Below are 14,365 nucleotides of genomic sequence, written 5' to 3' on the forward strand. Positions count from 1 at the left end.
TTGACGAGCCAATGTTGCTCCTCGACTATCTGCATGAAGAGCACTCTGATGGCTGCAGGAAACTTGCCTTAAGTGTGGCCATGTTGCTGCCTATTTAGCTAGAGCAGTATAGGCAGTACACTTTGACAACACAGAAGGTGCGCATCGTCTGAGCAATGCTATCTCGATGATATACTCGGCAAGGCTGGGCCAAATCGTATACATATCAAGCTCCTTACACAGGGCTTAGAACCAAGACCCTGCGAGATATTTAGGCACAAGCCAGGCCATGCAAAAAAGCAAGTCTGTGTGCAGTTCGTGAACTGCAATAATGGGTACATTGTTTTTATATCCTTTCTTGAGAAACTTCTTGCTATGTTGACTGCGCCGGTCGACTATGGGCGCTTTGGGCGATCTTCTCCCGGATCCAATCAGGCACAAAGGGTTGAATCTTTAACTGCTGGCCACCCTCTGTTTCCCACTTGAGTATAAACTCATTGCTCGGGTCATATGGTGAAGGCGACTCGGCACTCTCCCCTGGCAGTTCAATATCCGTCATGGGCTGCAGTCGGCACATGGCCAGCCCAATGTTCCCAATGCCATTGATCCAGTGGCCTGTTGACCTCTTTTTCGTGGTGCTCACGGGTGCAATGTCCGTCTTGGACGGCACGCTCTCTGCTCCGAGTCGGCCCGGTGCTGTAGGTTTGTACTCGAGCTCCTCCGGCCTGGATTCGCCGTCTCCATACACCACACACGGCAGTATCCGCTTTCTTACCACTCCTCGGTGCTTGGTCCGGATCGTAAGCTCCTGTCCCACGTAGCATCCCTTTCTGAAGTCGACGCCGCCCATAAGGTCGATATTGGCATCGAGAGGAAGGGTCTTGTCGGGTATAATTTCTCCGGGCCCTTCGGCCACGCCGCGCAGAAAGCGCCGCACCGTGTACGTCTTGCGCGGGCACTGCTCCGCGTCTACTTGGAGCTCGCTCTTCCCACTTGTAATAACGCGCCAGCCAAGGTCAGGCGCCCTCGAATCGTGCGTAATGTACGCCTCGGCAGCATTCCTGGACAGGTCGTCCGGCATGCCGCTGCCTTTGTCCTCAGTCGAGAATGGTTCGTTCCAGTACGAGTAGACCGATGCTTCATCGAGCTCGACCTTTCGATGCACAAACGAGCTCCGGAGTTTATACCGCCTGATGAGCGCAAATAGCGCGTCCACCTGGCTCCTTGACACCTCGACTAGAAACGAGTGGTTCGGGGCCAGGCCCTTGCTCTTGACGGCGTCGCTGAGGCCATGGAATTGCGGGTTCGGGTGGATAAAGACGTCGTGCAGGACTCTACCCTGAGCCGTCAGGAAGGCTGTATAGAAACCCTCATCCCGGGGCTCGTCGGGCCGCGCGGCGGGCTGCTTGTAAATCGAGGCCGTCACCAGACCCTGGAGGAACTTGGGCGCGTCGACGCCGGCAATGGCAATCAGGCTGCGGTTGGGGAGAGGCGCGAACCCGATCGCGGGCGGCGGGTCTGGATGCTGCTGATGCCCTTGGGGCTGTGAGGTCTGCGTAGCTATAAATCGTCGTCGAGGAGTTTCTTCTGCTGCTGCTGCTGCTCTAAAGCTAGATTTGCCGACCAACGAAGGTCTTGCGCGCCGCGAGACCGCCAGCTGCAGCGGGCGTGCTGCGGCCGAGACTGACTTCATGCTACCAAGCAGCACCTATTCATCTGAGGTTCATATCAAGATTCAGGTACAGCAGCCCCGTCTCGGGTGGCAGATGCAATTGTGCGTTGAAGCTGGAGCTGGAGCTGGAGCTGGAGCTACCTACATTACCAACTACTGATTACTCACAAAGCTCCGTCCGTTGGCCCCAAAAACTTCGGGTCCCCTCGGTCGGCACTGTCGGGGCGTTAGTGGGGTCCGTTCTTTCCATTTCTAGTGCCACGGGTTTTAGAACGACGCCGGACATAGGCAAGTTCAACGTCTCTGTCTATATTGGCACTATACTCGATGGAGCCGCTGTTGTATCATCTTACTTTAAATAGTTTCTCTTATGCCTATCGGTGCTGTGAAGTCTACATGAAGTGCTAGACAGAATCTAAAAGAAAAATAAACTGAAACAAGCAGTAAAAACAGTGATACGAATAATGACAGCCACATCTAACACGCAAATATTGTGTTTACCTCATAATTTATACTAATGTATATCTGTATCGTGTGCTAATCATGGATCTATATGGTCCCACCATTTGTAATTTACTGAATATTTAAGCAACATCCTTCCTGGGCACGCGGCTGAATAGAAAGTTGCACTTTAAGATCGATAACTGGGAAAGGAGACTGGTACGTCGAGCGGAAACTTACGACGAGCCATGTAAATATAAATCATTTGCCTTGGTGCACAGATGATCTCTAGGCCCTGACAAGCGATTGTCCGAACTTAGAAAAGTAAGTAGTCGTGAGTAAATATGACTTTCAAGACCATTTGAGCAAAGGTAGCTCATGAGAGCTGCAATATGACTTGAGGTTGCAATACCTTGATATGTTACATAATTTTTTAGAAACCGTCAGTTGTATAGCTGTATTCCATGTTACCGTCAGGAGGTAAATCTTGAGCGTCTAGACAATTAGGGTTTGAGGTGTTTGCTATACCTCTGTTCTCATATATCACCAAGATTAGAGTAGGAGGTGTTATTAAATCATGCATGTAGCCTATAATCTTACAAAAACTCAGTCTTGACTTGTCACAGATAAAGTACAAGCATTATTCACTCAATAAAGCAAAGCAAATTCCCCTCATCCTTTCTCATTAACTAACAAGTATAGGTGGTGGATGAGTCAAGCGAATCACCATGATCGACGTCAACCACTCAGCCGTCCAAATCCATTATCAGACCAATCTAGTCTAGCCTCTCTAGCCCTACTAAACACAGCTTGAAGTATAGTATTTTATGTATAATGGTATGAAAGGTGTGACAGGTAACAAGACGGGAACCGTGCGTTACAGATTTCCTGGGGACGTACTCCAGATAGAGACCCTCTCGGACATTAAACCATCAACTAGTGTTCATTATGGGTTCAGGATGTATATGATATGCAAGTGTTCTTCTTCATGGTAAAGGTGATCCCTGTCGATAACTTGTGGCATCGAAATTTTCTCTTCGCCATGGAGGACTGCCACGAGGGAACCTGATGACGGCAGGGATGAGTCCTGTGAGTCAAAGGCTTGAGTCGACATGGTAGAAGGAAAGATGAAACAAGGGCGAGGAGCCCAAGAACGACGTGCAGCAAACATGGACGAAACCCAACGGGTGGTAACGGCACAAAGGTGCTCGCTGCGTCCTGGTCACCAGTCAATGGTAGCAATACAGTATCTACAGTGATATCGAGTTGGGCCGAGTTGCGTCAAACAGAAAACAGCGCGGATAATTGTCCTATCAGCTCTCGCTTGCTGTGCTTGGGGGAAAAGGGCTTGCATTTGCCAGTTGTCCATCGTCTTGCACTAGACTTGCAGACATCAACCCCATGCCTCCTCCCTCTTGTGAACATCTTTAAATTTTTTTATTCCGTGCATATTCGAGGTGGATTCCCCAGATAGATCGGAGCACGTCCGTTCTCAAATCTCAACAGGTGTGGGACACACAAGGCGCGTGCCCGTCCTCTGCATGGTCTATACGCACAATCTTTTATGCCAGTGCTACGTCATTACAAAACGAGACCATTGTCGATGAGAGGGTCCTTCAACACGTATCAAGTGGACATGTTATCGTTCAGATGAACTGCTATACACGTATATCAGTGGGTGTTTGTACACACGGACGGACGGACGGACCCAATGCCGCGCGGCAGAAGGGCATATCGATCGTCTGTCCAAGTTCGGGAAGAGCCGACCAGCCGCTTTCTCCAAGTCTGGGGGTGAAGGGATAGAGATAGGAAACTAAACCGATCGGCGAGGTGAAGGCCAGCTAAGCTATGGATCAGCCGTGTGTGAGGCTAAACGGTAAAGCAGATAAATATCTCCGTAACAGTAGATATGGAGTAGTATAACCGCGTTGCAGAGCTAGGGGTGATTGGGTAGACATACTTGAGGCTTGAGCTGCATGCAAGTACACCGCCGACACACCGATGGTGCTCCTGGAAGACACCAATAAGAGCAGGTGTCAAGGGTTTGCTCCCCCGGTCGTGCTGTATAGGAAAACGGAGACCAGGAGCAGAGGGCCAGTCATGTGGACATGAACAGGCGGAGAGGTGTAACAGAAGGATGAGTATACTCCATCTTCGTGCCTATAGCGCAGAATCTTTCTTGCTAGGAAAATAAAAAAGAGAGTGCGGTCAGTGCCAGCGCGGCCTTTTTTTGCTCCACCGAACCACATCACCAAATATCGCGTCAAAATACTACACCAGCTGGATCTACCCGCAACTTACGGGGTAGCTGTCGATCCACTGGGGATCCGCACTTGGGCTTGATGGCACCCAGATTTTTCCTCTTTTGAGCATCTCTACCCCGGTCACCGCTTCAGCGAGTCAAGTTCGCGTCCAAACAACGCATAGTTACATGCAGTCGAAGGAATTTTTCTGTAGAGAGGAGCTTCTTTTGCATGAACAACAACATTCGTGCTAACTACTATTTACTTTTTCGCCGGGGTAATAATGGAGGAAATTGCTAACCTCCTCAAAAGACGAGTTTTTTGTTTTCCCCCATGAAGCGGTGACCCCAAAAGAGGCCTTTTCTTGTTACCTACCCTCTGTTTCGAATGTGTTGAGCTGACCACCACATCAGAGGAAAGCTCTCTCTCTCTCTCTCTCTCTCCTCCCCCCCAAAAAACAACGTGGCAGCGTTGCAGGAAAAAGACTCCGCACGCACAAACCTGCCAACGCTCACCAGCATATCATATATCCGCTCTGTAACAGTAGTGTCACTGTCTTGTCTGTATCCCGCGTCTGTTGGCCGGATTAGGATACTCCACTCAGTCAGCCTCTCTTTGATTTTCCTCACCTTTTCCTCTTCTCTCCGACCGGGGTGCTCAAAATCTTGGGGAAGAGTCGAGAGGAAAATCTTCTTCCACGATAAGGTGGGTCGATCTTGTTGAGGACGATGCGTATAATAAATGGCTTGACTTTTATACCCTGTAATAATAATACTGTAGTGTTTGGTACTATACGACGATGCATCGCAAAGACTCAGTGCCACGACCCATGTACCATGGGATGTGCACTGGGGCAATAATAGCAGATCAAATGTTCATCTTCCTTATTGATACGATAGGGTAGGGCTGGATTATGGCAGCTCCGCCTCAAAAGAGCGAGGCGACTCCTCCTCCGACATGCCACGGAATTACCCAGTCCCGTAATACGTACGATGTGCTGCTTTCTGCGACTGCGAGCGTCTGGGAGATTACATACTATTGCCAAGCCTCTCTCTGATGGGCGGCTCGTAAGCACAGCAAAAAGGCGGGATGGCATTGTTACATTCACATCAATCAAAGGTCGGACCCGATAGTCTGTGTCGCGATAAGCCGAAAGGACCAGGCATGGGGGTGTGTGTGTGGTGGTGGGAGGGTACATGGAATTGGTAGGGCAATTGGGGGCGGGTTCAATACGCATATCTCCTTGCTTGTGCTGACTGACCGCTTTGTGCCCTTGGCCTGCAGCTCAGGAACTTCAGCCACTCCCGCCAGGGGAAAAGTTAGCGAGAGTGCATGAAGAAAAGACAAATATTTGGTTTTGCATCATGTTTTCCGTTGCATGCTCATCTCATTCTCTGCGTACTCATTTCAAGCCATCAAAAGAAACAAGATGTATCAAGACTCCCAATATCTCCGGATTAGGCAACTTCGGCCGAAAAATATTGTCTTGGTCGTCTTTGACGGGACTAATGAGTTGAGTCGAGTCGAGCTGAGCGATACGATTAATAGGCGACCGGTTTCAGCCAGGCGTGAAGGGATTCGTTCGTCCGTATGCGAAAAGTAGCCGAAAATGTATATTATATAATTCGGAGACTTTTTGCATTTGATTTAATCGGCATGGACAAAGAAAGAAGAAATGGCCGTAGCTCTTCTCGGTATGCGGACCATAGAGAGCATCCTAGAGCTTGCCAGGGTTCAAGTCTCGTGCGATTGGTCAGCAAACGTGCGGGTCGACGGATATCCAAGCCTCTGGGTCACGGATCGCCTTGGGCGCCGTCTTTTTGACTCAGGCTGTGACACGGCATTTCCTTTGGGGTCGGGCGCGGGGGTGCCTGGTAGGTAATATTGTTCCTTTTCACCCATTTAATCTTACATCGGTACATGCACGCAACACGTACCAATCTACGTATACGGCGACCACGGCGAACACCAGGCAGGCAGGCATCGTATGTGTGTGTGTGTGTATGTGTTTGTATGTGGGATGGCAGCCAATTTTGTTGGAGTACATAGGAAACAGCCATAAAGTCCCCTGCAGGCACCTTCAAAAGAAGAAATAGTCTTTGTCCCGACCTGTTGGGACGCACAAGTCTGAAAAGCAAGTTTTAATCTTCATACTCAACGTCTTGGTAGAAAGCTGCATACGAGGGTCTGTACGAGATATGTGACGTGACGAGACAAGAATGGCCCAAGATTACCGTGCTTTTCCTTTCGCGTCGTTGGCTGTGTCGTGGCGGGAAGTTTGGTGACGACGTGTTTTTTTTGGTGTGGTGATGAGCAAAAGATGAGGTATAGCATATTAGGTCTCAGAGGATTGCCGATCGCTCAGGCAACCAAGGCAATGTCCACATGACAAATGTCAAGTGCTCGGTGCCGTACGCGGTCGGCAGTGTATCTGTCTCGCGACCGAAGGTGAAGGAGGCAGCAGCAGGATATGCATGTTGGTTGGCTGCGATTGGGGGTGTGTATGAGTGACTTGGAGCTCTGCTCTGCCTTGGAGCTGCGACCGAATGACTCTACCGGATGCACGCGCAATCGCACTCGCAAAGGCCCAATCCCACGCGTTTCGATTGCAATTGGGGGGTGTGTTGTAGTGGGTGGCATGGGTGATCTCGGGTTGCGACTAGGACCCCATGCTACGATCATTGGAGCTTTGGAATTGGGTACGGCAAGGTTTGGTAGGTACATGCTTACATTAGGTACAGAGCAGTATGTAGAGGCCTGGCTGGTGTCTTACAGGCGCAAATGAGCTTCTGCGCCTTTCTCTCTCTCTTTTACTCAGCAAAGGAGAGCTTGATAATTTGTCAGTCTGACGAGACAAGGATCGTATAGTCGTGATGGTCAATCGGGAATAAAAAATTTCAGACATGCGCGCCCTGTGGAATCATGGATACTATGATGGAGTAGGGAAAAAAAAAAAACTCTTTTCATGGATTACCTCGGTCGCGCTCCCGGACGGTTTGTCATCATCCCGAGAAATGGACGACACCAATATCAATTCCACAAATTTTTTTTTTCTTCTACGGAGTACTCGTGCCTTTTTCGTCGCAGCTCGCTTGGCGTGCTGGTTTGGTTGACCCTCGTGACCGGATTTTAAAAGTGCTAGACTCGGGCGGATGACCGAGCGCGATTCGAGCAAGCAGCGCCGGAAATTCGTTGTTGTCTTGTGTCCGATGTCGCATTGCTCACGACCGGGCTTTTTTGTTGCCGTAGTAGAGACTTACTTTGGAGATGGACTTCGATAAGCACTTGGCCGAGCGATAGAGTTTCGATAGAGGGGCCTCGAGCCGAGCTTGATCAATTGATTGATACGCGAACTGATTGATTGATCATGAATCAAGTTACCGAGGGTCTGGGATTGACAGCTCGGTGCCTTAGTAATGTTCCTTGACAAATGATGCAATGGCGTTCACGAATTTCTTGACACTGATGCGATGCATGAATAGATTTTTGTGCTTTGATCATAGTAATGTATTCATTGCTGGGTTTCTGACTAGTACTGTAATCCCAATGCAGCAAGATCCGAGAGGCCTATCTGTGAGTCCACTCAACCATCCAGCTTTGCAATGCCCCTCTGTGGAGGATTTGCAAAAAGCCATGGGAGCGAAACACGACCCCGCCTCGCCTTGGTGATGTACACCTGCGACTATTGTGCCGGGCACCGTAGATTCCTGTCCGTCCGCCCATCCTCCAATATGTTCCGTCCGTTTCCAATTACTGAGTGGTGTTGTTTGTTCACCGGTGACTGTGCACCCGAGAACCCCGAGTACCCGAAGCAGCTACAATCCCTCCATGCATCTAGCAGGGAGTTGGCTTTCTTTGATCCTCTGTTCCTTTCCAAAGTGATAAAACAATCCACGCTCCAATGATGTCAAGATCCAAATCCAATGAAAAAATCGCTTGCGCTTCAATGACGTATCGTATAACAAGTAAAGAAAAAAAAATGTGTAGTGAACAATGTCGCTTGTGGTATTTTGTAACGCCGCCCAGATGCAGAGAGAAATGACAACTTTTTTGGTGGGGTATCGAAAGATTTTATATGTCGAGAAGAATTAGTTGAGGAATTGATCGGTTTTAGTATACCGATATGGCGGATATCAATCGAGCGGGGTTCCTCCTTGGTGGAAGATAGAACCCTTGGCTGTAGAAATCGGCCTTGTTGTCTTCCTCATCTTCGTCGTCGTCTTTCGAATCACCATATAGTTCGGCTGTTGTCACTGTTGTTTCCCTCTGCTTGGTGGAGAATGTGGGCAGGTTGGCAAATGGCGGCGATGGTGGCATTGACTCGTCTTCTGATGAGTCGGAGTCGTGGTCGAGCTCAGGAGGAGATGCAGTGTGTGAAGGTGATCGTCGAAGGGTAAGAGAATCGTAGTCCTCCTCCTCGTCATCTTCGCTGGCATCAAAGTCGTCCTCGTCCATGAGCTCCATTTGCGGCGAGGGTGGCACAATGGTGTTTGATGGGATCCTCCTCAGAGGCACAACATCAGCCATGTCAATGTCCTCGTCCTCGTCGTCGTAGTCCTCATCGTCACTGTCCGAGTCCGAAGAGTCGGCTTCCCAGTCCTCATCGGTGTGCTCTGGGATGGCGTCGGCCCACTGAACGTGTCTGTCCTCGCCCTTGGCCGATGCACCCCGGACCGACTGGTTGAACCAGGTTTCTTGTTCCCGCTCGGCTTCGGCAAGGTCGAGCATGAGAGAGTCTAGTAGGTTGGCGTGACCGACGAGGAGTCTGAGGTTGTGGTCGGGCTGGGCAGCCTCCCGAGAGAGCTTCGCCCGGGCCTTGTGGGCCATCATGTAAGTCTGGGTGATGGACATCTTGTTGGATGGGGAGGATGGTCGTGGGTTGAAAGGGGATGATGAGATTGTAGAGACCATCTTGACTACTGAGGTTCAAGATATAATAATATACTAGGTGTGGTCTCTTGTTGTCAACTAAGTGGTAATGGTGCAATAGGCAGTAAGAATTTGTCTGCTCTCTTGTGAGTCAAGGCACCGAGGGTCGGCAAGACGAGCCCTTCTTGTATATTCGACTTTGAGCAGGGTCGGTGAGCTACAGGCGGTTTGGCTTGTCGGGGCGTGGGTCAACAACCCTTGCAAGTAGTTTGTATCTAAGGTAGTGTGGGTACGTGGATACCGCGTGGGTCATGTACCCTTGTACTTTTTTTTTTTCTTTCTTGTCTCCTCTTGGGCTGCAGGCGTTCGAGGCTGCAATGTAATAGTAGCGAGCTGAGATGCCGTTTCCGTTCTTTCGAGGGTAGGCAACGAGCTGTAGCATGGAGCTATTGGAATGCAAGAGTTTGATGGCTTGGGTTGTGCAAAAGAGCAGGTATAAGTATTTGCTTTGTTGTAGTTATGTTTACTCTTGAAATGGAATTGCTGACTGTGAAGACGTTTCGAAATGGATAGATGGGGGGATGGGAAAAGGATCCTTATGTAAATGACCGGAACCTGCTGAGTGTGTCGTGTCTGTCTCTTGATCAGTTCGGTCTTAAACGGGGTCAGGAGGGACGGAGCAAACGCGTCGGCCTTTGCTTGTGTAAACTACGAGCGGTGAGTCTTTGGCTGCATGGCTTGCTTGCTTACATACGAACCAACGGTAACGGAATCGCGGAGACATTGTCGCATAACCCCATGCATCCACTACGCACAAGTTCGGGTTGTGGAATTTGACGGACTTTGCGAGCGCCCGGGCTCGGTTTCTCAGCAATGGCCCTTTTGCCCACCAAGGTTTGCTGCTGGTATGTTACCTCTGCGCTGTACGTTACCTACACTACCTGCGTTTCTAGACCACTAATCTGCGTACCGACCTGACTGCGCCCTGTGATGATGGATGACAGATTACACACAATACCCGGCCAAGAAAGCCGGGTCCTTTCAAAGTCTATTGTCCAACTAATGTAGCGAGACGGCTTCTTCGTACGCCAATACAAGGTACCAAGGCGCCTGTTCTTGGCCAAAGAGTTACCTGAATCGCTCGTTCACGCAACCCTTGGAAACCGAATCCCGTCCATCCTCTCTCCCTCTCCCTCTCTCGGTTTTCGTTGATCTGCATTCGCTAGTTGTGACTCGTTCTCGGATGCTGAGGAATCGCATTCGTCAAATTTTTTTTTTCTGCTTCTTTCTGCTTCTGAATTAAAATGACACCATCCCAGCCAGCACACCACCCTAACCTTGTCTACTGCCCAGTCTTTGGGCTTTGCGCTGCATTGCACAGCAAAAAAAGGACGGCCGGATTGTTCAGCAGCACATTTGTGATGACTGCATTAGAAAGCACGCACATCCGCCGATTACCAACAAATCTTGTATTTTCCCGCCCATTAATCTGAGTCCGCACACAATGCATAAAATATAATGTACACTCTATTACTATTGCCATGCCATGCAAAATGATAACTACAACGAGAGCCGTCATTCAACACGATTCGCAACACAACCACCCATGGCCTTCTGTTGGTTTCGCAGTAATCTCAAATCACATACCCTTGCCCATTGCTAAGCAATCATGATGATCTCCATCTATCTGATGACATGTTTGAATAATGATCAAGTATACATTGGCGTTATGTCAATGGACGGATAATTGACCAAAACAACAGGGCTGTCATGAGACAGGAGACGCAATAGTTCTCAGACTGGCTCATTTCCCACAAGCTGGCCAGACGGCGACAGCGAACTCAATTTGAAGCTTTGATAAAAATTCCCGTCCGTCGCAGGTTCCATATGTCAAGACAGGTGATGCATCAGATTAGATGAATTGGATTGAGAAAAAAACACACACAGGGACCCTTTGCTTTGTGACGGTAACATTAGATTTAAAGTCTTGTTACTCGGTTATCGCCTACGTATAGTGTATAAAGTCCGCGGCGTACTCGGCCCAGTACTTGATGCCGCATCCCGCGTGGGCTCAATCGGCGCTCTGAATCATCAGGCAGTCATATTTCCTCACAATGTGACGGTGTCTAACCCCTGCGATCCTCAGTGCCTGCGTATGCGTCACAGCAACGGGCGTCGCTAAGATGTAGTAGCACACCATCATCATCGAGTACCCATCTGCCGCCGACTAATCATTCTCGGGTCAAGGCACAAGATTGCGACAAAGGCATGGGATTTGTGCATCGGAAGCGTGTCTGTTTGGGTTTTTCTTTCTTACTGATGAGGAACCAATGTTTTAGGCCAAGATCGCTTTGGATGACACCTTTTGACGATCGGCGCTGACACATTAATGCAGCAACAGCAGCACTGCCAGCGAGCTACCTTACCTAGGTATACTACATCTCCTATCAACCCCGGCATTTTGGTAGTTGCAGCAGCAGGCGGTGGCATTGAGATCTAATCTACCGCCTTTTCAGCGGATATGCCTGTCTTGGAAATCTGCGTGTCACGAAACAAGTGGTTGGTCCGTTGGCAAGAAACACCAAACTCCCCATAATTTTGTCCTCTCCTGGCTCCTAGGTGGAGTTTTCTGGACTGCTTCTGGCGCGATTACAAGTGCGTGGACAATAGCACAATGTGGAGAGATCTGAGACAGCCTAGAAAGTCCCCCCAAGGTGAGTGTGTACTATGTAGTGTAGAACCCTGGGCGAGCGCCAACACGGATCTCCCAGCTTGTGAGTGTTATTTGTGATTCGTACATGGTACCGTACGCATTTGCAAGATGGGTAGGTAGCTGGCAATCGGCGACTGTGGGGGAGGATAATAAATTATCACGGTATAGGTAGGGCTGAGAGGGTCGCAAAGATCTGACGAGAACGCCTCAGCCACACTCAAAATCCTCGCGTGCTACGATACATACCCGGTCCTTTACTACATACCTACTCCAAGTGTGATCAATGTGCTGAGCAGTGCTGAGCAGTGGTGCTATGCTTGCAGTGCAGTGCAGTGCATATACCCGACCAAACTCTACTCCCAATACATGCTCGGACTTTACCTATGAGTAACGTAGCAGCGCGGGAAACGATAATCTTCTTTCATGTAAGTCGAAATAGGCATCCGCTCTTGGGCTTCAAGACAGGAAGCAACATAATGCCATTCATTTTTTTAAGTGCATTGCGGTACAAAACAGCGTGCCTTGTCACGAAATGACCATCTGACTCTTTGCATAGCCAACAATGCTGGGCGCGCGAATCATTCTCCCACCGCTTGTTGACCAATCGAGTCCCAATACATGCTTAGGTGAGTTGGTGAGTTTCATTTGCTGCAGGAGGATACTTGCGTGGCACAACGGCATTGCGAAAAAAATAACCCCGTTTTACCCTCTGGAAATGAAAATCTCCAGGTACATTGGGTTTAGCCAAAGGAGTAGTAGGCAGTGCCTTGTTCACGATTCATTCATTTCACTTCGTCAGGCAGCCAGAGGGAGAGGGAAGAAAAAGGTCCAGACTGGGCTCGTCAACCTGACGACCACGCGCGACAATGCCTACCCCATGCCGAGCTGTGGGCGAAACACGATCCGCGCGGCATTGAGGCTCACCACTGGGGAAATTAGAGCTGAGTTTCCACACGAGTTTTCTCTGGCTGTCCCGAGCTTTGGGCATTGCCGTATGCCGCTCATTTCATCAATTGATTAACCGTCTTCCATGCCATTCTAGTTTGTGCTACGCTCTGCCACCGTTGTCGGGAACTTTTTTGATGAAAGGGTCTTTTCAGCCGTATCTGCGGAGAAGGAGCACGGTCAGAATTAGAATAGTTGCTTAATTGGTGTCACATCGCAAAGGCGTCCCCATTGAGGCTCGAACAAGTCAATCACATCACAGTCCCGCACCCTAAAGACCTGCGACACGGTAATTTCCTGGGGCTCACCAGTCAAAAGTGGCTGGGGCCTGGAAACCTCTACACAGTAGAAATATATTGTGTACTACGTATTATCTGGGGTGAGCTTGAGTTATCCTACCTATACGCCAGGGCAAGCCACTCAGTCAGCTAGCCATCGGCATGTCCTTGATAATCAGCCATGGGCTTTTCTTACACGCTGCATCTACATACAATACAACATATACGAAAGTCTGTAACTCTACTCGGACTCGCATGCATGAGCTTGGCCTTTATCGAAAGCCCATGTGAAAGAAAGATACATGAGCAAGTTTTCCACATCTTGATAGCATCATCGATTTTCCCTTTTTTTTCGCAATGACACAAAACCTGCTGGATTGCCAAAAAGCCGCGACAGGTCGCTTACGAATCGGGGTCTCGACCACACTGATCGACTGGCTGGCTTACTTAAACATGGTGCGGACTTAGCACCATGGAGATTGGCAACTAGACCGGGCAACCGTTTGTTCACAGGTAACAAGGATTTTTTATCTTTTGTTACCCGGACCCCATCGGGCTTAACTTTGAGCCGCCCTGGGGGAATGGTCGGTGACCCTAGGACCCCGAGCTCCAGCTGCTCTGGCAGCAGTGCCTCTTCTCGGTGGGACGGGATCAAACGAACCAACCGTCTAGTACTCCAATATTAATCGTGTTCAGCTGACGTTTGGATTGGATGGTCACTTTCTAGGCATATTGCCGTCACGAGCGGGCAAACAAGTATCCTGCCTCACGCGACCAAACACCTAGGAGGTCCAATAGGAAGATGAAAACGGCCTCATCAACTTTTCACTCGATGAATCCTTGATTCGAGTGTGAGTGAATCAATGGTAGGCAGAAACTCTAAAGCCGCGTATCAAGCTTGCGTGGACAGTCTGTTGTCCACCCAGGCAGCTCTCATTCTTTTTTGACCATGTATCCGTGTCCGCTTCCGGCTGTTTCTGCCTTGATCGGCAGGTTTTCGTCGCGCCGCGACAACAAGGAAAAAAACTACGTTAGCGGGGAAAACTGTCATAGGATGGAGACAAAATGGTACATGGTAGGAAAAGATAAGATCTGACTCCAGGGTCCTGTCGCCTTTTTGTTTTTCTCCGGGGAGAGATTGACAAGCGTCCACCACGAACCCGGATCGCCTGGGCGCGGACTGTTTTTCTTTTCCATCTCAGCCAGCCTTGGTAGCCGACCGAGC

The 14,365-nt window shown here is 49.6% G+C and overlaps 2 protein-coding genes across 2 annotated transcripts; both read right to left on the bottom strand.

Annotated features, from left to right (window-relative positions):
- Window positions 1-352: 352 nt before the first annotated feature.
- On the bottom strand, window positions 353-1,672 carry PFICI_05554 (uncharacterized protein; the record flags this gene model as incomplete). Its single annotated transcript, XM_007834135.1, has 1 exon — window positions 353-1,672. One exon carries the CDS (start codon window positions 1,670-1,672, stop codon window positions 353-355), a length of 1,320 nt encoding a protein of 439 aa, XP_007832326.1.
- A 6,773-nt stretch (window positions 1,673-8,445) lies between these two features.
- Window positions 8,446-9,186, bottom strand: PFICI_05555 (uncharacterized protein; the record flags this gene model as incomplete). Its single annotated transcript, XM_007834136.1, has 1 exon — window positions 8,446-9,186. The coding sequence occupies one exon, from the start codon at window positions 9,184-9,186 to the stop codon at window positions 8,446-8,448; it is 741 nt and encodes a 246-aa protein (XP_007832327.1).
- Between the last annotated feature and the right edge of the window lie 5,179 nt (window positions 9,187-14,365).

Source organism: Pestalotiopsis fici (assembly GCF_000516985.1).
Source record: "Pestalotiopsis fici W106-1 unplaced genomic scaffold PFICI_Scf_3, whole genome shotgun sequence".
NCBI classification, from domain to species: domain Eukaryota; kingdom Fungi; phylum Ascomycota; class Sordariomycetes; order Amphisphaeriales; family Sporocadaceae; genus Pestalotiopsis; species Pestalotiopsis fici.